General features: G+C 35.4%; 1 protein-coding gene across 1 annotated transcript in view; it reads right to left on the bottom strand.

The window, feature by feature from the left end:
* Window positions 1–25,618, bottom strand: part of CTTNBP2 (cortactin binding protein 2) — an 82,373-nt gene that overhangs the window by 5,278 nt on the left and 51,477 nt on the right. The window contains 16 exon segments of the mRNA XM_021384848.1: window positions 286–418; window positions 1,341–1,401; window positions 2,747–2,932; window positions 3,144–3,349; window positions 6,675–6,853; window positions 9,492–9,679; window positions 9,960–10,112; window positions 12,506–12,605; window positions 12,689–12,775; window positions 13,706–13,785; window positions 14,199–14,294; window positions 15,249–15,524; window positions 17,301–17,418; window positions 19,971–20,225; window positions 21,667–21,817; window positions 23,436–23,535. Of these exon segments, the coding sequence (XP_021240523.1) occupies window positions 286–418; window positions 1,341–1,401; window positions 2,747–2,932; window positions 3,144–3,349; window positions 6,675–6,853; window positions 9,492–9,679; window positions 9,960–10,112; window positions 12,506–12,605; window positions 12,689–12,775; window positions 13,706–13,785; window positions 14,199–14,294; window positions 15,249–15,524; window positions 17,301–17,418; window positions 19,971–20,225; window positions 21,667–21,817; window positions 23,436–23,535 (2,369 nt within the window).

Below are 25,618 nucleotides of genomic sequence, written 5' to 3'. Positions count from 1 at the left end.
AGAGAATGCTCCTGTCTCTAGTACTTATGAACTAATAAATTTCAGCCTCTAATGCAAAAACCTCTATGATTCAAGACAGTGAGTGTGTAATTTAAAATAACACATATTAAACCAGAACAGTCTTCCTTAAATGTATAATTTATTGGTTGACTTGTGTTTATTGCCAACTAACTTTAAAATTTTCTTCAGTTCAAGTAGCATCTGTAAATTAAAAATTTATTTTAAACATTTAGCAAACAGCTGCATATACTAATGATGTAAATTATTTAAGAACCTCGTGTTTACCTTGCTTATATCAGGCTCAGATTTGCTGGAACACATACTTTGAAGTTCCTGCACAAGATCTACTTCATCATCAGAACCAAGGGACAGCCTTTGCTCTAGATTTAATGTTCTCAGTTGATCTTTCTCTGAAGATCTAGCGAAAAAACAACAGCAATAACAACAACAACAGAAACAAACCAAGAGCGAGAACAATGAAAAGTAGGCCATTATAGAGAATTTTAAAATAAATACTATAGAAAACTCAAAAATAAAAATTTCTTTCCAAATGTTTTTTGCAACCACGAATGGGAAAAGAATGTAATTCAGTAGCAGTAACAGTTGTAAATATTTGTTATATCTTAATATATGTCATTTCTGTTCAAATTATTCTCTCCATTCTGAAATTCTAACACAGGACTCTTTTAACCTGCATGTTCAAAGACTCCTCTTTTTTCAGTGGAGCAGTCAATTCTATTCTCATCTCTTTTTTGGACTTAATGCCAAGCACCTTGACTTTAACAAAATTCAATGTACTAGAAGCAGAAAGAATTCTGTGCTCTTTATGCCTGTGAATGTGGTGGAATCGAGCTTTCAGATGCAAGTAAAATCTCAGGTACAGCTCCCTATGAGTAATTCATACCCTTTTATAGAGAAACTCAGTATTAAATGGACTGAAGTGCATGTATGAAACTCCACATTTCCATTCAGTAAGCCAGAGGAGAGGTCTTATTTTTTTTCAACATAATGCCAGGTGAAAAAATCATAAGGCTGGCTTTTTATGGCAGAGTATTTGTTACGTAATATTCTTAAGACATAGGCTATTCTGTTATATAAAAAGAACATAAGGAGCTGCAAGGTTTGAATTACAGAAACATTCTAAATCTATGCTCAGTATACAAATTTTGTTTTCTCTCAGACATGAAAATTGAAAAGCACTCTTTTCTTCAGAAGTAAAGCCCAAACATTATCAAATACAACCTCTTCAACTATTCATTGTTAACGTGCAGGGTTACAACACAGTTTCAACATCCTTATTGTTTTTTTAAGTGTTACACATACCATGGATTAAAACTTACTTTGTGGCAAGAGAAGCTCTGTTCTTACAGTTTGGTTGCAACACAGTCTTGGATTTTATACCTGCAGAAAACAGAGGTTGACTTATTAGTGGATTATTATGTTCGTTAAATTCTGCACTATAAAATCTGTGATAAATTGGGACAAGGTCAGCCATTTACTGGCTAGTTACATCGATAGAGTCTTCCAAAGATTGTAATACTTTCCTTGAAATTTTTTAGAGTAGCTCTGGGGCCATATGGAACAGCTAAGATGGCGGTGATGCCTTATCCCTTTGTGGAAGACAGAATAAGAGTTCTCTGTGCGAGGCACTTGATCCACTTGTTAGTGGGAAAAGAATTTTAACTTCATTAAAAAAAACAACAAAAACCAACACTACCTACCTTTACTTGGAATAGGAAAAACATAGAAATGAAAGGCTACTATAAATAAAATTCACCATGTCTCTTTTTTTTTTTTTTTTTGACAATTATTAACTCGATTTCAAAAACATCTCCAGGTCCAAAGTACGGTCAACCATCCTGCTCCAGGCTATGTTCATTTGAGTTCTCCAAATCCACTTAGTGGGATTAGATTCACTCACAAGTGAACTAAAAAGCAGAACTGGGACGTTATATTTGCAGTTGAGCTAAAGCAGACTTCTTTGAGAACAAGAGCTGAGTTCAATTTAACATTAAAAAGTACTAAGCATCAGGTATTGCAGCCTTACATAAAGGTAACTGAGGCTAGAATCTTATTGTTTATAGAATGGGGGAGGGAAGCTTCTCTGAAAGCAGAAGTAAGTAATTTGATTTTGTCCTCCACAAGTGTTCCTGTTTGATACGGCATTCCAGAATTTTCCTTCTAGATAGATATGTGCTTATAAAAGAACAAATTCTGCATCCACAAATATCCAGATGACAGCCATTCATAATAACTGCTTGTTAGATGGCTTATGATCTTGAGGTGAAAAGACATTTCAAAAGTGTCAGCTACTAATATAACTTTCACATGTATACAGAAAAACAAAACCAAACCCCAAAGCATTCTGTGTGTACTGTAAATGACATCGAAGGGATGGAGGAAACAAACAAGTCATGAAGTTTTCTCACATTCAGGAGAGAGGAAGATCACTATAGGCGGTATGTTGTGAAACCACTGCTCTATCTCCCATCATCAGAGCCAAGGCCTACCTCATTATCAGACAACAGGAAGAGCATTAGAAGAAACTAGAGAAGAACTGGGATACTTTACAGCCACAAAGAAACAACTTGGGGAAAAGGTGAATATTTTTTTTCAGCCAGTAAACAAAAGCAGAAGTGCTATTTAATAGAAAATTATTTTGTGATGTGGAAAAAAGTTAGATTCCCATCTACCCTATTTATACCCCACGCTCTTTTTCCTCACAATTCAAAATAGAAAACTTTACCATCACTGTTTATATCCTGCTTATTCCATGATGGGGAGGATAAGTGGCCTGACTTCTTGCGAGGACTTGTGCTCACTTTTCTCCAAGAAGCGTTCTCTCCTCTTTTCTTACCGCAGTTTTTGTAGCTTGAAACCATGGATAAGGGAAAATTTCCACCCTTAAAATCTGCTATGTAATTATCTAACTCTGAAACAAGAACAGAACACGGTTAAAAAGAACCAAGCATTGCAAAGAGTGTTTCTTTGTCTACTATGTACAACTGTGGTAGCTTTCAACCACATGCCCCCCATCATAACTGAAGTCATGTTTCATGGAAATTTTATGAAAGGAACCAAACAGTTGAAAGCCACACTTTGGCAATATATAGCTGCTTGCTTTCCACACTGCTCACACTTACCTGTTCTGGGTAGAGGACAGCCATGCAAAACAGCTTTATTTAGCAAGATACTGAGAGCAGCTTTAACAACAGCCTGTTGACCTTGGCTAGGATTTTTTTTGGCTATTGTTTGTCCTGGTACAGACGGTCTTTTCACAGAGGCTCTGGAGAGTATTGCTTCTTGAACTCTGGGAGCTATGACAACGTTCCACAACTTGGACATCCACCTGTAGGTGCACAAACAATCCTTTAACCTCAGAGAAAATGAAGAAAACTCTAGATTTTATACTTCAAGTAATGTATCAGATTTTGTGCTTTCGGGAAGCACACATATTTTGAACATTCTATTTTATCCAGTATCAGCAGGGCGCTGATTTTATTAAGGCAAATTTCGTTGCTTTATATTCAAATATTTGACCAAGCTTTTTTTCACATTGCTTTGGCAAACTCTTCACCGTCTGATGCTTTTCCTCCTTCGAATACCAACATAAAATATCCCATTTGTGCATAGGCCTAAGGCTGTACGGCTTAAAGAACGTCCCAGAAAGATGTGCGAGCACCAAAAACACGCTTCCCCTCAACAACAAAAACCCTTCACCTTTGCCAGTGCATGGAGAAGTTTCCGTGTTTGCAGGTGTTCACTCATAGCCTATTTGCTGCCAGGGTAGGAAAAAGAGGCTATTCAGTCATGACTGCACCCTTTCCAGTATTCTTCCATTTCCAGACTTGTCCAGCTTACAAGACCTTTCTATTCGTACAGCTGCATTGCTCTCACTCTCATTTTGTTTATTTGATCTATGGTGAACTGCGTTTCCAGGATGCTGTGGATTTTCCAGATTGTCTGGTTTAGAGACTGGGTCTGATTACAAAAAATTGATTCAGTGGGACACGGTTCTTGTGGGATTTTAGCTTAAGAGAGAAATATTACACCCTTTTAGCACAGAAGTGAAGGAAAAAATGTGTATTAGGAAATAAATAAATGATAGTTGTCACAGCTTACAGTTCTCAAGGGAGAAAGGCTAGGAGTATCAGGAGCAAGGCTCATCTCACACCTATAATAATCTTTTTAAAATCAAATTCAACTCTTTTTTTTTTTTTTTTTAGACTGCATGAGTCATTTAATACATATTTTTTGGTTAGTTATGAAACAAAAGACTAAACATTTGTGACATATAACCATGCAACAAAGTGCTGAGATAAGCTTGATGAAAGTTGTGTTACTTAGCAAAATAATTGGTACTGTTAATGTTGTACAATGCACATTTAAGATGTTCCTTGAAGCTTCCTCACCATGATGTTATAGACACCATTCCGTACAGACAGAGTCTATATCCTGCTAGCTAATTTGAGATAAGAAAGTAAACACCAGTTATACGGTAACTGCTTAACTACAAGCAGAATGTGAGAGGTGAAGTTGTGTAAGCTTCTGACATTCTGCAGCACTGCCAGCATGAATGGTCAGACATGAATGTCGCAAAGATAAAAGTTAATTTAGCTTATTTAATCTAACAGGAAACTGTTGATGGGCTGTACAGTGCCTTCCCTTCTTAAATTATATTCCAGCCTGGTGTTTAAATTCAGTCCTATGTTTGGTTTTTGTTTGTGCACATCTTGATCTAGTCCCCAGTTGTTTGATATAACTGATATTTTGGAAAGATATAGCATCCCCACCCCTGAAAATAAGCTGTGAAAAGAAACTCTTTCCTGTTGGAATATCATCATTAATTCTCTAGATCAAAAACAAGGGAAAAAAGGGTTGCCAAAATGTTCCTCATTTTTTTCAGTCTGTGCTCCAAAACATGTGAAATACATGAACCAGCACACAGCACAAAACAATTTCCTGTGACGCCTTCTCTCTCTCTCTTCCCAGCTGCTGGTTTTACCACTTACCTTGTGCTAACAGCCAGCCCAGAACAAAATCAGTTTCTAGATAGCTGTCTACTATGTTGATGTATTGAAGGACTCAGTGAAGCTTTAACAAATGCAAAAAGCAGCAGAATAGCAGTGCAGAGGAGGGGCAAGGGGACAGGAGTGGCTAATAGACTAAAGTGAGACCTACCAGCGAGTTGCTAATTACATCTATTTATTGCTAGTTACATGACTACACTGTTAGGCATTGTGCAACTAAACTAAAAGTGTCTAGTAAGCAGTCACTGCAGTTCTACTTTTTAATTGATTATTAGCAGAAAAAACTTTTAAAATGAAGAGTCAGCTGGTATGTCACTATTGTAAAAGACATTATGGGAATGTGGTAATTATCTCAAAAATAAAGCCTTGTGAATCCAGTCAAGGTTGTACTTAAGACAAATCTGAACTCAAAAATGCATAGCTAAGGTATCTATACAGCAAGTTTTCTGCCCTCTACTAATAAATAAATAAGATGTTGGAGAAGACATGGCTTAAGAGAAAGACAGGAGATAGATCCTCAAGAGAAAGACAGGAGGTAGGTGTTTGGTGTACTTCATTCATTTTTTATTTCATAGCAACCATAAAATTTCCTGCCAATGCTAAATCCACACTTAGAATTTGCTAATTACTTTGAATATTGAAAATCTTGCCTTTTTGAAAGAAAAGAGAATGAACAAGCAAAATTTATCAAGATCTGCAGACAGAGCAAGAGGTGAGAAAGCTAGTGAATGCACAAAGCAATGGTCCCTGAAATAAGGGGTCAGCAAAAACTGGTACAGGAGAGAAAAGTCAGAAGTGGCAATGGAGGAGAATGCTGTGAAGCACAGTGGGAATAGCAATGTCACATCTCCAGAAAACAGCACATTTTTCAGTTCTGAGAAAGTGTGAATCTTAATTAGGGGCTCATTGCCTTTCTAATATAGCCAAGCAACATTCTAGCATGAAATTAATATACTTCAAAAACCCATAACTACTTTTTTATCACTTGCTAGCATTTGCAGAGGTTGGAATGTGAACAGATGTTCATGCAATGTGTCCTAGGCAGGAAAAAACAAAAATTTCCTCATTCTTCTTTTATTTCACTGGATATCTAACTGCGTGTACAGCTAAAAAGTATCTATCTGCCTTATTAACTTGGCCAATACATCTATAAACTGTATGTGTTTAAAAATGATACCAGACATTAGAGATGGTGAGAAAACACTCTACTTCTCCAAATTTTTCTCATATGCAAATTCAAAAGGAAGCTATCATCTTTTCAGCTCATAGTTCTTGATTCTTATTTTGATCTGTTCCCCAACAGACAGTTTTTTTTACTGTGCTATATTCAAATGAAGAGCATAACCTTTAGATGTTCAGCAAAATGAGCCATTTCAGTACCCACGCTATTTCAGAACCTTCGTGTTGGAAGGTAACTGAAAGGTCACAACAGAAAACACCCAGTTCCAACTTCTGTGCTTCAAAATTGCCTTTCTGGTAATTAAATACCAAACAAAAGTCTTAAAGCTTTCACTAACTTCCACTAAAACACTTCCAAGGATGCTGAGTTGAGTCAGATGAGTTTTGGGAGAAAAATAATTACTACATTTGTAATTAGTATGTAGGTGGCACTGAACGGTGCCAAACAAGAAACAGAAATCTTACTTCACTGTTGCATGGCCATGCCCTGGCACCACTGGGCAGGAGAAGAAATGTTTTGGCCCCATAAGAGCTTCAGGTGCTCCGAGACGTGATAAGCAAGAGTTCAGCTGGTGCCAAACAGCGAGAATCCAGTCTATGACCTTGCACACAGGATCACATGGAGGAGGTAGTTTGCCTCTGAACTGCAGAAAGAGAAAGGAATATTGATGCAACTTAAGACCTCTGCTTCAAACACATTGTTGAACCCCACAGGAAAGTTTGCCCCCTTCTTCTTTCCCTCTTCTATCATGAAAGTCAAATGCAGACAATAACTGGTCAAACTTTCTTATGGAGTATACTGAAATCTTGTTGTATTAATTCTTATTTCCCCAACTATATCTCCTTATCAATGAGCTGACATGCCTCTACTCTTATGTAGGAAACTAAGAAACAAATTTGACTGCACTTTATTTTGTATGATATTTAAGATTAGAGACACGAGAAGCATCTATCATATGCAGTTTATATAATAAAAGTTGGGCATAAAAAAGAATGCAACATCCCAATGAACAGGAATGCCTGATCCAGGCACATACTCAGTGGATTTCTAACTTGATTTTATATTTAGTAGCGAGAAAGGAAAATTTTCCTTTAAAAAGGAAAATTATTTGGTGCCAGAAAAACCTTCTATCTCAACTGAGTCCAAATTACAGTCTTCATCATCCTAGTCCTAGGATTATCCTCTGAAACAGTATGAATTAAAGGAAGCTTTAAAAGATGCACTAGGGATAGTATTAGATGGCACTGAAGCCAGAGCTCCTTGAACAGCTCCCCCAGAGTCTACAGGTGGACAGTTAATGTAGAAAACCACTTAAACTGTTCCCATATATCGTAATAAAACAAGGGGAAAAAGAGCTTTTCATCCGAGAACATTAACATTAAGGCACAAACTAGTTATTAGAATACAGAGCAAGGATCTTTAAAATAGTCTACTGCTTTTATTTTCCATTAGATTTTAAAAACAGATTAATCTGTTTTTTTTTTCCTTAAAATAGCCACCAACAGAATACATGCTTTAGAGAAGAAACTTTAATGAGACAACTACCCAAATTCTGTTAGTCAGAGGTACAAACTTTTCACATTGTTAGACTCTAACCTATGAGACTAAGGACTGCTTTTAGCATAAACAAAATAGTCTAAAGATGACATGGCACACGATGCTGTCATCATTCTGGTAGGTAAACAGTTTGGCAGAGGAATTTTGATCCAAGCCATGTCTGTGTCCAAGTCAGAACACCACTGCTCCTGCAGTTATCTGCTTTCATGTATTTCTTGGCCTTGTGCTCAGCTGAGGACAAGTCCTTCTCTCAGATCTTAAATGATCTAGAATCAAAGTGCTCCTGTCCTTAGATTGGACTTAGATCCCACTTTAGATCTTCTCCAGAGTAGGCTTGAGAATACAACCTTTCTCCTCAAGTGTATGGAGAATTCTGATACGCACTTGTATTGCACTACCTCTGCTGTATATCTCATTTCAGCACTACAGTGTATTTGCAAGACAGCAATTTCAATCATCCCACCTCCTTGCCTACACACAATTGCTACTCGCCGTCATTCTTTGCAAGGAGTCTGGAAACCATTCAGACCCTCAGCCAGACAATGACTCACAATTTCTGCCTACCACATCAGTATAGACATGAAGATATAACACTCATGGAATAAAAGTAAACATGAGAAAAAAGAATCTGAAAAAAAAAAGTAATCTGTTAAGAGTTCAATTGATACATTCCACTTTACTCTCTATTTATATTCTGTACTCCTGTTCCTGGTAATCATAGAATATTTAGGACTGTTTTAAAACTTTCTCATTATCATGACTGAAATTTCATCTTTACAATCTCTCCGAGTCAGTAGGCTTTTATAGATGAGAATTGTGGCACAGGGTACAAAGGATGACATCCCCAAGGATAACCAAGACCCGTACAGCTGTACACTCAACTGACACTAGTCCTGCTGTCGCAAATCAGGACTCTTTACTACTGGCAGTTTTTTCTATTCCTAGAACAATTTCCCCTTTTAAGTCTGTCCAAAACTCTGCTGCCAAGATTATCTTCCTTTGCAGCTGTTCTGACTAAACTCCCCCTCCCACTCTCTAACACTGCCTGACTGTCTGCAATAGCTGCTATCACACTGGAATGTTTTTTTATTCCAAATAACGTTCAAAATTACTGTTCTGCTTTTGGCCACATCTATCTTTTCATTTCCTATCCCCCATTTATTTATTCATTTTAAAACAGGCTTCCATCTTTATTCTCTTTTGGACTTTGTCGCAACTTCAGCAGGCCTACTGGCTCAAAACAACCTCCCTACTGATGGTTTTCACCCTTCTTTCCCATTTGAATTGCTTATAAAAACTCTTTTAGCTGCATAAATCTTAGACACGGGGCATATATTCTGTACATCAAAAATAAGATAGTTAAATTCCCTTAGAAAGGGATTTTACATTTGCTGAACAGATTCTTACTTATACTCACACAAAAGAAGAAAAAATACTTAAGGATATTTCATACAACAGATAAGCAACTATAAGCAGTATCATTATTGCAGCCAATCTGTGTGTTTATGCCAGTCAACCACTGCTAGACACCTTCCTATATTAAATCCAAGCGCAACATTTACAGGTATTCCATATACTCCTGGAAATAAATGTATTTTTGTTTTGCTTTGGTTTTTCTCCTGAAACAGTTCAGTTATCTGATCAACTTTTGGCATTACCACTGCACATATTTCACAGACTTGGTGACGAACAAAATCAGAGAAGCAGATTCAAGTTCCATTTACCTTGTTTATAACCTTTCTTCTCAAAAACCTCTGCAGCAAGCCACACATTGGTTCTCCATCCCACCTAAGCTGAACCCAGCGGAAGTGCTGCTGGACTAACAGGTCAGATCCATGAAGGTGACACTTGGCGATTGTCCCCAGTAAAAAGCAGTTCTCATGAAAGTAAAAGGCACCAGAAGCTCCATTTGCTAAAAGTGAACCATTACAAATTTTACTGAAATACTCAAATGTTTCTACTTGATTTCATGTGAAAGCAAGAAGCAGTGACTTAATTTGAAAGAAAAAAATAGCACAACATATAAATCACCCTTAAAACTTAACATGGTGTATTTAACCAACTGTATTTTTCAATAGAAGAAAAAAAATGAACAAATTACATTTTTGTTTTCTAAGTTCCCCATTTTTCACGTATTATAATACAACTGAACTGTAATAAAAACATTTATTCAACCCAAATTCTTTAAATACCTCTTTGAATAGTGCAAGAATTTTCTGAACTACGATTCTCAAGAGGTGCCAGAAAATCTCCTAGTAACTCAGATAAAGACGTTCTCTCCAGATTTTCTAAAATCACAATGGTTGTCTTGCTTACAGGAGGCTGTTTAACTGGGACCAGACAAGCTGAAATATAAAAATCTCATTAATGCCTACTTATGAAAATGGATTGTTATTTATATACACAGCTTCTACAGCTACTCACACAAAGTAATTTTTTTTTCCAATTTTTTGCCTCTTAACAAGTTCAGAGGAGGCTGTACAATATGTTCAAAACTAGAAGTACGAAAACAATGGAAAGAATCTCATATAGTACAGTAATAAAAAAAATGAAAGCTATTATTAAAAAAAGAACACCAAAGTTCATATATGGGAAGGATTTCAACAAATACCAAAATAGTAAAGATATCTGGAAACATTTATTTCATTTGCTACTAATTCACCCTAAACTTTTAACATGTACTCTTTATTCCATGTAGTGATAAATGGATACAGAACAGCCTGAGAATATTCTGCATTTGTAGGAAACTTAATCATTCTGAGAGACTGACTACTTGTTTGCTACTTTTCTCTCTTCAAAAGATCCATCAGTATCTCTAAGAATCACCCAAATAATCAGAGATAGTGTGAGGCGCAAACAGTAGCACCTGAATCTAACACGCAATATTTTATTATTTCGTATTTCAAATCTTTTCCTTTATTTTTCTCCTGATTTCAACACTGTACATTGGAATCTAAATGACATTGTCTTTGCAAGAGTTCCTGTAACACAAAGTCTCGAAAGAAAGCTTCTCTAATACAAGTATTAAACAAAACACTTGTCTTGAGTATACTGTTCTGCTTTGTTTCATAATTTTTTAAAGGTGATAACTAAAGATGGTCATCAAGGAACACATTGAGTAATAGTCCAAAATCAGAATGACTACCAGTTATAACAATATAAAAATCACAAATGCTATATGTGAAATTAAAAAAAAAAAAAAGTGTAGAAGTCAGAGGAGACCATAATCTTCAACATAATATACAAAGCAAAAGCACACAGAAAGTCTGGAAAAAATGGGTCCATCAAATTATGCACTCAGCTTGTTTTGTTCAGGCGAAAACAAACTCTGACAGAGGACAAAAATGAGCTCCAAATACATGCTATACATACATGGGTTGTAAATATGACAAAAAGGAAAGAGTTATCAAAAATATGTAAGCACAAAAGAAATCATCAAGAGAGCAAGCCGATATAAACAGGACTTTAAAAACTCAGGCTGGGAATCAGATTGGAAAAAAAAAGGAGAAAGCTGCAGAGGGGGTGAATGCAAATACAAAGCTGAGAATTGCTTTCAAACACTGAAACTATAGTTGAGCCAAAATTAATCTGAACAGTGCTAAAGAGAAAAAAGGATCATCAGTTCACCCTTCAGGTTCTTATATTAATGATCTCTGTGTAATATCTTATACAATATATTACATATTATTCTATGTCATTTTATATATAGCGTATATTGCTCCATATTATTATTATATAGCATATTATTACTGTATGGCTAATACTAAGCCAAAATAAAATAAGTCAGAGCTCAAATGCATGGGTAAAATGCAGTATGAATAAGTACATCAGAGCAAATTTACCTTGTCTGCTGTCACTTCTATTTTTTTATTTACTTATGAATAATTTTTTATTTTTTAATGTCCTCCCTTCTACACCTGACCAACCCCTATGCTCCCATTCTTCTGGTTCCATACTTAATTTGTCCATTCTCACTGACATTTTTATTTGGCTAATCTGAACTCCTTTCTTACTCTTACCAGTGATTTATCTCTAATTTACACAGGTATAGCCTATGGACCACTCTAAGAATACTTTATTGTGGAGCACCCAAGTAAAGGGACTTTAGTCTTCATGCAACTATTCATATCCATTATTAGAAAGTTACTCACTTTAACAGAAATTCAACTTTGTCCTATACCAATGGGTCATAATGCAAGCACACTAACATTTGCCTGCCCAGGTGACACAAGTTGGGCACAGGACAACATAAGTATCTAGTAAACAAGCACATATCAAAAAGAAGTGATCTGGCTTTTTAAGAATTCCTTCACTGCTCCTTGTATTCCCAGAAAGCTTGCAATTATAACTTCTCTTATACATACATTTTGAAACATTAGCTACAATAAGGCAATAATGTTTGTTTTTTTTTCCTAATTCAGTACATTTGAACCATAGCAATCAACATAAAGGCTCACAAGCAAAGGCAAAAATAAATATGTCAGAAAAAAAAGCCCTATAAAGAACCATTCATTTTACTTAAATTGCATAAACTTCTGGCAAAGCTCCTACTGGACTGTCATCCTTAGCTCCACTTCAAAGTTTAGACTCTTACCATTATTCCCCAATTACCTAGAAAAGTCTGAGTTCTGTTAAAACATGCCACCGCTAAGCAAAATGTTTTAATGTATTTCTTTTCTTTGTATGAACAAAAAATTTCCTACAAGTTACTGAAGTCAGGCTGATGAAATAAGCTTACCACTACTGATGAACAATTCTGCAAGCTGCTCCTTGGAGAAACCAGCATCCACTTCAACTTTCACGATATCACAGGCAGATCCTGCAGCCACTTGCTTTTGCTGTGTTGAAAATTTATGTATTTGGTGAAATAGCGAATACTCCAGTTTACAAACTAACTAACTTTGTGTGTTTGTGTTAATACCTTCATGCAGGCTGCTATCTGATATGCTATGTAGTCTTGCAAACTCCCTTCTGGACCATGGAAGATGACATTATGGTATTGTTCAACCTACAGATAAACAATACGTTATTCTTGAAAGTTCATAGACTCAGAATTTTTTTACCCAGATTCAAAATATACAATGTTTGTATAACACACGTATTTGAAATATTTTGCAAGGCTTCTAAGCAACAAAATGCTATCTGAGGACACAGCAGAATTTATGCAGATTTTAAACTAATTCTGACTTGATAATTAATGTTAACATGCATGATCTTGGAAAGCTAACCCACATCACCTGATTATCTCTACATTATCAGATACTAAATAACTTCTGAGAGCTATGAAATCTACCCATCTATCAATATCATATATATACACACATGTAAATATATTTATTATACGTAGGTCACTCTGGAAGTAATTTCTTTTCTTCATACATACTTCCATGTTAGACGTCATTTTGTCAGACTGCCCCTCTGCTGCCATCTATCCCGCAGCAACAAAATCTAATGAAATATTGGTGGAAAGGTACTACTATCATACCACCAACAGTCACCTCTGATGTTGTGGGCCACCATAATAAAATAGGAGGCATTACCTTTGTAGCAGCCCTTGAGTATATATAAATAAAAGCTGTTAATAAAATCCAAGTCTCTATTGCTTACATGAATTCTTATTTACTTTTTCCTAGAAAGGTGGAATTATATAACTTTGTAAGGAAATAAGATAAAAGAGCTTTTAATATACTTTCTTGAGCATTTCAGTTAATCAGATGGCAGCTATTTTAAGAATGAAGCAAATACCCTCATGAGACTACAATTATTGGGAGAAGGTTTAAGGGGAATTTTATTTTAATATAAGAGCTTTCGTCTTCATTTTTCTTTTAGAAATCTTGGTATTCATTTATAAAGCAGAAGATTAAATTTTTTTTAGTCACCTCAACATAATATTTTCACATATGACTAAGACGTGGAGAGAAGCTAGCATGGGACTCACCAAGCGGAGGTAGTTCTGAAGTGTCTGAAGATGGATCATAGATGCATAAGTCACACTATTTAGGCAGCCTTCTTGAGGTCCTTAAGAAAAGAAATAAGCAAATAGCTTTAATAAATCTCTCATGTTAAGTATGTGTAACGGATACATATGCTTTTTCTACAGTATCAACAACAACTTCCTAAAATTATATGCTACGTAAATTAAAATAGTGAAGAAATTAAAAGCATTCACCTATCAACATAGACTCACAGTTATCCATGAGGTAAGTAAAATGGATACTACTATACAAGCAGAAAAGGTAGTAGGGCTTTTATGTGCCACCACATTTTCTAAATGTTGTATGCCCTTCAAAATCTAGTTAAACAATTCACCAAGTGTGATATTTCTGATTACTAAGTGATAATGAAGAAAACCAGTAATAAGTGATCCTGAAATTAAGTATTTCATTGACTGTTTTGACAGTCAAAACTGAAAATTATGCATTGAAACTTACCAAACAAAAACACTGTGATATGTTCAGCTCTGTTCTTCTTCAAAAAGTCCCATGGTGGTTGAGAAAAAATCTGACCTGTTGACCATGAAATGTTTCCTGATATAAAAAAAAAAAATGAGAGAGATATTCCCTGAATCTATGTAAAATATCCTATACTCAAGCATATACAATTGCCTACAGAGACTGTATACTCTGACCAATTTGACAAATAAATCAGTCTCATGTACTAGATTACACTATTGGTTGATAGAGGACTGATGATACTGATGTTTTCAACCAATTAAAAGAGAAGTTAATAGCTAGATTGCCTTTACATCTTTACATGCAATACACTATTCTTTGAGTAAAACAACACACCTTGACCAGTCTAATATGAATAAGGTTTTTTCTTGGGGAGGAGCACTTGAGGTGATGCAAAGTTTCAGTGGCCTAAGCAACTGTTACTACTACTACACTCTGGACAATTGTTTGATTGTTTTGACCCTTTAAAAATATTTATATTTTACTTTGTTAAGTGAAACTACATAAAACAGGAGATGTTCTGTTCTACCTTTTCTGCTGACTTATAGTCTAGATTTACGGTACAGTCTGGTTGTACTGTACAGATGATACCGTGGGCTTCGGCGTAATTAATTTTGTTTCAGAAATAATAAAGATACCTCTTCTGGAGTTCTGAGTAAAGAGTTAATTGATGTAGGACATCATGTTCCCTCAGATGATACTAAATACACAATTGAAACTAAAGAATTCTTTCATGCCAGCATGTTTAAAGTTTCATAGTCAGAATTGGCTTTTCTTAGTCTAACATCTGAAAGATGAAGAAACCTAAGAATTTTTTTTTATCTTACTGTACTCCTTTACGATAATACTTAAACAGCAAGCATAAAAAATGTTTTATTAACTGAATATGCAGTCATGATAGCACTGATTAATTTCAGCAACTGTCAAAGGTAGCCTTAAGTATATTTTAAACTATGGGATGAAATAAGATTTCACAATTCCAAGAAAACAGTTCAGTTTTGCTTTTATTTAATACACCAGTATTCATACCTAGTTTGACAGATAATATACTGCTTGCACTGAGGCCAATGTTGGATTCTGCAGCACCATTAAATGACAGGTCTTCTAGGCTCCTCCATCCATCGGAAGTGATTGCTTGGAAATGATTTGTCACTGCCTGATTCACTGCTTTTGAAAAATCATCCCATGTTGTTTGTTTGCGGATATTTAAAGCACATATTGTGTTTTCTGTATCAAATTCCTCTGTACCACAATGAGCTGGTTCGATGCCACTGACTGAAATCCTTACAGGCACATTAAGAGCATCTGTTGAAAAAAAAGAAAAACAAAAATGAGAGAAACTGTAAAACTCAATAAAAATTATACTGTTGTACTTCAAAGACCAGTAACATCTAATATGTAAAAGGAAAGCCACAATGTGACTCCTGCTACAGAAGAGCAAATGTAAGCAGAGCACAGGTCACCACAAAACCAAAGCAATGATGAAAAACAGATATCGGGGTATCTATTACAAAAGATCATTATTATTATGTTCACTTAAATCATAGGAGGAAAGACAAAACTTCCTTCATCTTTTATTTCCTCTTTATAGACTAACTTCTTATAAATTAAGACAGATGGGAGATTGTTTTTCAATGTTTTGGTTTGTTGTGGTTGTGCATGGTTTTATTATCAATGCAAAAAGGAATTTTTTGGCTCAAGTGCACAAGTGGAAAGCACAGTTAGCCAAGCCAAATATCTTTAAATAAAAACTAAGATAGAAAATCCACTTAGAATTGTGTATTCGATTTGCCAATGGATAAACTGAGAAAATATTAAAAGAAAAAAGTAGAATATTTACATACGCATACTAGAAAAATACAGTGAATTAATTTATTTTAAATTTGTTCATTGAAAACTAGAATAAAATTCAGCAGAAGTCTGTATGGATCAATCATATGACTAAAAGTGAAAATGAAACTACTTTCAAACTTTACTACACAAACAATATCTTTTAGAAATTATTCCTGAAATTAAAAAAAAAAAAACAAAAATTCCGAGGGTTCTGAGCTGATAGAAGCAATTGGATTTGTAATATGCCTGACCAGACAGATGGGATATTAGGACTGACAAAAATTACACAAGTATCAGTTTAGTAGGATACAGACTCAGCTACTGAAAACTGGCTTTAGTCTGACAAGGAAGTAGACCACAAAGGAGAAGTTTCTATCAGAAAGTGGATTGTGTACCTCTGGTAAAATGGTAGGATATTGTAACAGCTGAAGACAAAAATCAGAAACAGCTCACAAAGCTTCCCTAATTTTTTGAGAATCAATGAACTTGACTAACCACAGACCTACATCCCGCAACACAAACACAAAAGAAAGTGTATAAATACAAATCTACAAAGCTACTTCTTCTGACTCTATAGAGAAATAGAAAAACAGAACTTGTGAGTGGATGGAATAAGCTGTAAATCAAGAAATACCCAGGTCAGCCCACTCCACTGGATTTTAAGAAAACTTAAAGAGAAGGAAGAGGACAAGTTCCACTAATAATCTTCTGAGAGAAGCTATTCATGCTGGTAAAGAGAAGTTGTTTGATGTTTTCTCTAAGACTTCCTTTGAATAATAAGCAAAAAATCCCCGTAACTATAAACAAGTGACAAATAAAACGGTGCTTTCAAAGACTAGATGACTGTCCTAGCCTGAGGAAATATGACAGCTATCCATCACTCAGTGATTTTTCTGCAAGAATTAGAAGAAAAGATGAGAATGAAAGTCGAGGAAGAAAATAGCTTTGGAAAAACTAGTTACTAGCATTAAATTGAGAAATTTTACAAGGATATTGATGTTTGCATGTCTACAGTGTACCAACATTTATATGGTTTAAAATTAGAAAGACATAAATCATCTAATGCTCTCCAATAAAATTTTATCACAAACTTTTGCAAAATTTGGAGAACAATGACTTGCTAAGTTAAAAAAAAATAATTTTGTGATGACAAAAAATGGATGACTTCCCTTTTAATATTTCCTCATTTTTGTACCACAAGTTCTTTAGTAAAAACATTTTTGCATATTGCTGATAGCCATTACTTACTTAAGTTTTCTAGGAGATGTTTACAATCATCAGTAGCAACATCATGCAATGTTCGATTACATTTATCTTTTTTTTCAGCCTCAAGTCCACCATGGCTACAGAGGATTTCTAGACAGTTCTGCAAAGGTAAGAGCTGTATTATTTACTAGTCCGTTCACTGTATCAAAGAGTTCTACCAAAACGCAGTTAAGATTCCTAACTGAAATTCTTATATATGCATTTCCAAAGATCAGCTACAGAATTTCTACAGAAGTGCCTAAATGATGTTCCTCACTACATCAAAAACCAGGTGTGAAAGTACTGTATGGTAGTCTTGAAAGTCTCAAACCAAGATTTTGAAAAAGCAGAACATATGCGGACAGGCATCTTCAGTCTTTAGACATCAAGTGCTGACCCACTGAAGTGAGCAATTCTTAACATCTGGCCGCTAGTTTATATACTCACATAAGGAAACAGAAGTCCCACATTACGTCACAATATGACACAACAGCGGCCATTTCAATACATGCTGTTTTGAAGGTCTGGGCCTCAGAGTTCAAGCAATACCAACAAGGCAATTCTAAAGCATAATACAGAATAAATCAAACAACTTTTCAAGTGGCAATGCAGTTTGCATTTCAGCAAGTATGTGATTCCTCATACCTGACCTCTGACTGATACACAGCAAAAGAAAAACAATCGTTTTAAAATCCCCTTGCAGACCTCTTCTCTGGCGGTTAAAATACAAAGACTTAAAAATACATGCAATGTGGTTAACAAAAGCAAAGGTTCATTACAATGAATTAGAAACAAGGTACTAGCAGATAAATTTGGATTGGTGTAACCATACTGTAAGAAGAAAAAAATCAATTATACAAGTCTTTCAGAACTAGAAGAAAAAAAGCCCTCAGAAAGCTACATTTCAAATGTTGTTTGATCCGTGGACAGAAGGCTGATTAAGTTCTGATTTCTAACGGTCACCCATTCAACAACAACATGGGTAGCCTGCATGAAAGCACTGCCATCCTCAGACATGCCTTCCAAGGACAGATATCCATATTAAAAAAATGCACCATCGCAAATTATTGTAATTAATGATGTATTGTTAACTTCTGGATATAATCATATTAGAGAAACCAAATCTTGAAAATACATAGAAGCAGTTAGCAAAAGTTCCAGTTTGGAACAGGGAATTGTTATAAGATTGGTTGCTGTTCCTTATTTTACAGCTGCTGTAACAGAAAGACTTCTGTCAGTACATTTCATAAACATAACAGTCATTTAAGCTGTAGCTCCCCATGAGACAGAATTTTACTATATAGTCGTTCCAGCACTTGTCAGAATGTTTCAAAAATCAATTAGCCAAATAAATGTGCCATGAAAAATTAATCAGAAAAAAAAGCAGCACACTTGCTCATCAAGTTAGTTAGTTAACCATCTCTCAAATAGGTGGAATGAATGGCAGACAGCAGAAAGGAAAGACTGAACTGTGACGCAGAAAGAGGGAAGAAAGGAAGGGAAAAAAGAAGTGGGATAGAACAAAAGATGAGGTTCATTTCCTCAGTACAATAAGAAGTTTTGTTGGCTCTGTTGCCTGTGATTTAGTAGCTAAAATGCTCTAGCATAATTCACATGTAAATTATTTATGCCTACCAATCTTGATAACCTGTGGAGTGCCAGCACTGCTGACATGCAATTATCACGTAGTGTTATGAATGACTTGGTATTGGCAGTGGAGGTAAAGGATTAGAGAATGGAGCTGAAGTGTTAACAGTACTTAAAGATGGTTACTAAGCAATGTTTAGCTTTTTAATATCCCAAATTTATATCTTGAGTCAAAAAATGCATTTAATAAAATAAACATATCTTCATAAACTAAACTTTTAAACCTGTGGCTATTTTAAATTTATCACAGCAAATTTGTCAGGAGAAAAAGCAATGTCTAATGACAGATACTGAATTAGCCATGCAATGCTTTTCCAAGTCTTGGACTGTATTATACTAAAATTCGCTCTTCCATGTTTAGCATTCATCCTTCATTTTCTCCTTGGATAAAAGTTTAACAGTAATATCTGACCGACAGCTGATAAATAAATAAATATATCTTTTCAAAAGTCAAGTAAAATACCCCATCTCCAGAAATGGTCCTCCTTGCAGCCGGACCTGTCAGGTTTGTCCCCACCTGTTCAGATTTTCCCCGCCCCCAAACTTAGTAACTGCTTGCTCAAAATAAGAAATGAAATTATGTATCATTGCAAAAAATGTGATTGATATTTCTTTTCCTGCTGGGAAATTGCTCATAGTTAAATTGTCTTTAAATGTAACTGGAAACTATGTCCATCTAACATCCATATTAAATACACATCACCCAATGAACAGGCATTTCGGTAGAGATTCACATCACCTTAGCTCTGAAAATCTGAATCTCAGCTAATCATATTCTCTTTTTTTGTTATTTCCCAGAAGTATGCATTTAAAAATAATGATTCATCCCATTTAAGCTGGATATGTAGCTTCTAGAGTTAATGATCCAAAGGAAGTATCTTTCTGTCTCTGTTAAATCAAGAATGACAACAAATTAAATATAAAAATCAGACTTGTCATTCAAGTTTTAGTTTGTCAAAGTGAAAAAAGAGGATTTATCTCACATAAACTCTAGGAGGTTACTGTAACTTGTTCCGTGTGACTGACCTTAAAGCCTTTTGATGCTGCTATGTGGGCAGCAGTCCAACCCTCTTTGTCAGCATGGTTGATGAGATCTGCAGAAATAACAGGTTTTCTTCTACTGTTACAGCCATCTTCTCTCTTCTCCAAATCAAAGTAGTTTGAATTAGGCTCCATATCAGCTAAAGAGTTCCCATTGTTTGGCTCTCCATAGTACATAAGGAGCTTGAGACTGTCAACGTTACCAGAATCCACTGCTGCGTGAATGGGTGACCAGCCATCCTAAAGAAACAAAAGCAAAAAGCATACTTCCACCAAACACAGAAAAATGTCTTCAGAACTCATATCAACAATGGATCTGAATGGAATGCTTTGTTTGGAAATTAAACTGATAGATAAGAGTGACACGTTAATCCTTTGGGAAATGGATTTACTTGTATATATTTGGGGAGGAAGAAAGAAGGAAGGAAATGTAGCACACTGATGTTACAGTTTTTTCCATGGACAGGATAATAGACAGAGACTTCAAAACTCTTAGAAGAATCGAAGTGATCATAGAATCACAGAATCATAGAATGGCCTGAGTTGAAAAGGACCTCGAAGATCATCCAGTTTCAACCCCTCAGCTGAGTGCAGGGTCGCCAATCACTAGACCAGGCTGCTCAGAGCCACGTCCAGCCTGGCCTTGAATACATCCAGGGATGGGGCATCCACAACCTCCCTGGGCAACCTGTTCCAGTGCATCACCACCCTCTGAGTGAAAACTTCCTCCTAATATCTAACCTAAATCTCCCCTATCTCAGTTTAAAACCATTCCCCCTTGTCCTATCACTATCCACCCATGTAAGCAGTCGCACCCCCTCCTGTTTATATGCTCCCTTCAAGTATTGGAAGGCCACAGTGAGGTCTTCCTGGAGCCTTCTTCGAATGTGATACAGGACTGTGTGTGGTGTTAATCGACTGTTTCTTTATCTTGTATCAAAGTAACATGACCAACGATCAATAATTTGTATCATGTTGCATTAACCAATTTATGAGATATTTTCACGTATCATCATAACTTTCTCCCAAGTAAAAAATATTTACTTTCCTAAACCAGCATAAATGAGTAAAAAAATTCCAGTGTAAGTAGAGCAAAATGTACTACGAATTACTATTTCTGGACAGCCTAAACCCCCCATTTACTCTCATGCTTACTTAAAAATATTTCAGAACAACTTCAAGAAAGTACCAGAAGAGAGCAGTACCTAGATGTTAATTTTGAAACACTTATCCTCCTGCACACCATTTCTTTTTGCCATATTATTTCATTTGCAATATACGAGGCTTTATAATGTTGACTAGCAAATTGTGGTGGGCTATATTCAAAGGCAAGAATAATAGATCATAACAAAAAATGGAAGAAAAATCCAACTCTGCAACTTAAAAATAATTCAGAGAAGAAGAGTTCTGTTTTGCATATCTGGTGCTGAAGAAAAGTCTGCAGCAAACTGCAGGCTGAATCTGATGTAAATAAAATATAAGGAACTTGTGTATTAGGAGATTTTAGAGAAAATATACAGCTTAAAAAAAAGTAAGTATGATGCGAAAACATGATACTAATTTCAAATTACATTATATTTTTAAGATTTAAAGAAAACTTTAAATAAGTTTTTTTTCTAGACGTTTGCAATTATTCAGTATTGTACAATGTAATCCAACTTTACAAACTATTTTAACTTACACTGGTTTTTACTGTTCGATCTGCCCCTCTTTCCAGCAAGAGCTTAATGCAGTCATTATTTCCATATTTGCAGGCCAGGTACAAAGGTGTCTGTCCTCTTTCAGCAGCATGGTTAATATCAGCCTGATACATAATTAATAATTCTGCACACCTACAGCAAACAATAAGTTAGTAAAATTATCTTATATTTGACATTCAAAAACATTAAAACTTAGAATATTTAAATATCTAATTTGAAGGGGGCAAAGTACCGATTGTATAGATGGAGATCATCCAATGATTTTATTCATCACATACACATACATAGGCGTATAGTGTACTTTTATACTCGGGTACGATAAAGAATTGGATTACTTTAAACTCATAAGTATTAAACTACTGTATGTGTAATTAAAAAATGTAAATTTAAAACATTTAATTTCAGAGGGCCAATAAAAACTTTTTGATAGATGACCAATAAAGCAGCATTTCTTTCCTGTCCACTGATATTTAAAATAGTTTTAAAAAGAAAACAAACAGGCACCCATCAAGCTCCTGGTAGCTGTGTTGTTTGCTTGGACCAGATTTAGATACCACCAGAAGAGAAGTAAACTAGAAGGGACAGCAAATGGAAACTACCCCAGAAAGATGTCTTGGGGTGTGTTGGTAGCAGCTACTGGAATAGAACAGAAGATTTGGTTGAAGGGTGAAGAGAGTTCATGACTCATTAGGGGCTTGCACTGGATCCAAGATCCCATACTTCCTCATTACCATTTAAGTCCAGTTTTCTTCCCAACAGGGTTAAGCTCTCTTTCCCTACCTCTTCTCAGCATCTCTGAAGAGTTTAGAGCAAAATTAATGTTAGTCTATTCTCTCTGTAGTTCAAAAAGAGTTTTAACATAACTGCCATATGATAACTTATGATGACTTTTTTTTCTAGATAAAGGTGCTCTGCAAGAGGTTATCTAGTAGTCGCTTCCAACTTCCAGTTCCATTTCCTACAATTATATGATACACAGCAAAAAGAAAATTCACTGTGTCAACCTTCAACTCCTCCACTTAAGAGGAAAATAAATAATCTGAATGAATTGTTGTACACTGTTTCTCAGGATAAAGAAATGACGGAATTTTCCAATCATGCTGTCGTAGAACACTCATCTTACTAAAACAGGAGCGTCAAAAAATAAAAGGAAATTATGGTAAATACATTTTGAACGAAGTTCTTAGAAATATTCTTTGACTTACATAATTTTCTGTTGTTTAAACTTACTGATATGAAAAAACTTAAACCTTAAAAAAAAACAAACCAAATCTGTTCTGGTTGTTTAAAGTATTTGATTCTATCACTCATAAGAATACTTAAGTAAATGTTCTTTTGTCTCTGTATATGATAAATCACAGTTCTCTATGCTTAAAAATTAATTATGCTTAAAAATAATTTATTTCCTCCTCCTTTGGTAAATCCTGTATTATAGCTGAGAACCTGAAGAAAATTAAGAAATTAGAAGGCATGACTCCTGTGTAGACGAGTATCACATTGTGGTTACTAAGAGTACACACGGTCAGCAACCTTAGAAGTTGCAACTGGACACAACAACTGAAAGAAAATACTAAAAACAGAAAGGCACATGAATAAATGAAAATGAATTTGAGTAGTTGCTTTCAACAAATGGTATTTAAATACTATTGCATTCTTAGCTATAAATGCATTTTAATGACAATGTATATAAGGTAAAGTGAATATAAATTAGTGTAAGAGCTGATGGGAAAAATGTTAAGACTTCACTTACTTGACATGTCCCTGAGCAACTGCTGAACACAAGGGTGTAAAGCCATTTTTATCAGCAGCATCAACTTGTGCTTCTGCAGTCAGCAGCAAACTCACGCAATCTATAAATTGAGAATAAACACAAACTGATGCAATAAAAACAAGTGGTTAAAATGACAAGAAGACCTGCTCAAGCAGCATTATCTTGGAGCAACAGACACCAGGCTTTTTTAACTATACACCACACCTTAACAAAGCAAAGTAGAAGCTCTGGAAGGAATTTGCAGGAGGGAGCTGAAAATGTACCACTCTACTGCAAAACGGACCTGGCTGGGGTTCAACCAGGATCCCAGTAATGGATTATCCCATTAGTTGCCACTAATGGCAATTCCCATAGCATTAGCTAATTTCTGTATTTCTGAAGTCAGAAATTTGAATTAACCAGTAGTCCCAGTGACATCTCCAAAATGACAGCTGCATTGGAAACATTCATGAGCTACACAGAACTCAAACAGCAGGCCGACCAGCCTTGTTTTAGGACACTGACATGGGATTGCAATGACTAATAAGATGAGTTTACAAAAGCAAACAAACAAACAAACAAACAAAAAAAAAACCAACAACCAACAAAAAAAACCCCAAACCTTTCTGACTCATATTTTTCCATAATTACATGCTAAGAATAATAGCTAAAAGCTAAATTAAGATAATTATTTACACAGTAATTGGACTGCTGTTCATCTACATATTGAAATATAATTTAACGCAATTAAGTTTGAAGAAAACACTAAATCTGCTGTCCAGTCTTCAAATTTGTTCTACACAAAAATAAGTCTTCTCTAGCTAAAACTTCTACTTTGAAACTAAACCCAGCTTGAGCAACAGTTCTTCACTCTTGACCCAATTTCGGAGTAAGCTTAATTCTTTCTGATACAGAATTGAGGGAGAACCTGGAGACAAGCTTTGCTAGTGATGTTTATCTCTAGATACCAGAAACATATCTCCAGAATTGCTTAGAAATCTGAGTCATCTAAAACGTTTCTGAACATACTCAACTTCTGTTGCAACTCTTTCAAATATTTAATGCAGATACTGTGGAGCTGATTAAACAAATAATTTAAGAAGTAAGACTCTAAAACACTGTAAATCATTATATTGCAAATTGAGATACTTAAATATGTAACCTGATTTGAAATGGTCCTTCTTTTTTTTTAAGTTTGTTTGTGAGGATAAGTTACCAGGACTTGATCTGTTAACTAACTTAACTACTCTTTCCACACATAATACTAATTAAAGTCAAACTATATTTTCCATCACTTTGAAACAGAAAAAATACTCACTATTACATTATTTTTTCCTTTTTCCATTTTCAATCCCAGTCTTACATCAAACAATTAACTTGAAAAAAGGATTCCTGCTTGGCATCCTAAAATACTTCTAAAGTTTTTCAAGGTTGTTGAAAAAAAAAAGTTGTATTTGGCTAGATTACTCTTTGGTTTCTTCACAAAGCATATGTTAGCCATGCAAAAGCAACAGAGAATGCACAGAACAAGACCACCTTTCCAAAAAAGTACAGTTAACTCACTTATTGATAGGTAGATCATTCAGGTAGTAGCTTATTTATGTGAAAATTCTGTTTCTGGTGAAGATCACTGAAAAGAGTTGTTTGTTCTCTGGGCTAGGTGCAAGCATGAAGAATTATAGCTACTTTCAGGAGGCATAACATGTGAGCCAGCAAGCTCTACACAACCTGTTCTGATGGCACATCACATAAAAGAGCAAAAATCTCCAAGAAGCCTAAGTCCTTTGGATGGAATTCTGATTGGATTTGGAGTAGGGTCTACCCAGACCTACTAAATTCAGTTCACCACTGTCTGCCATAGAAGCAATCAGTAGTGGAGGGGATAGATCAGAAGGGCAAACACAAGACAGACATTCATGTTGTCACTCAGTTAAAGGTTTTGGTAAAAGCAAAAGCAAAACATGGAAGTTCGTTAGCACAAAGACCTGGAGACTTTATTGCTCTCCATCAGAGCTGGGTAGGTAGTTCTTCCAGAGTGCTGGCAAACACTATGCAGATACATCCAGTGGCTCGGCAGAGCGGACTCCAATGTAGCTGTATGTCTCTGCACCACACTCCTTTCTACTTCCCACATTCCAGTTTTTCCTATCAACCATTGTGCCACAGCCTCCAAACACTCAGGA

Source organism: Numida meleagris, chromosome 1 (assembly GCF_002078875.1).
Source record: "Numida meleagris isolate 19003 breed g44 Domestic line chromosome 1, NumMel1.0, whole genome shotgun sequence".
In the NCBI taxonomy this organism is placed as follows: domain Eukaryota; kingdom Metazoa; phylum Chordata; class Aves; order Galliformes; family Numididae; genus Numida; species Numida meleagris.
The sequence above is the reverse complement of the archived record's forward strand: the minus strand, read 5'-3'. Positions and strand labels throughout refer to the sequence as shown.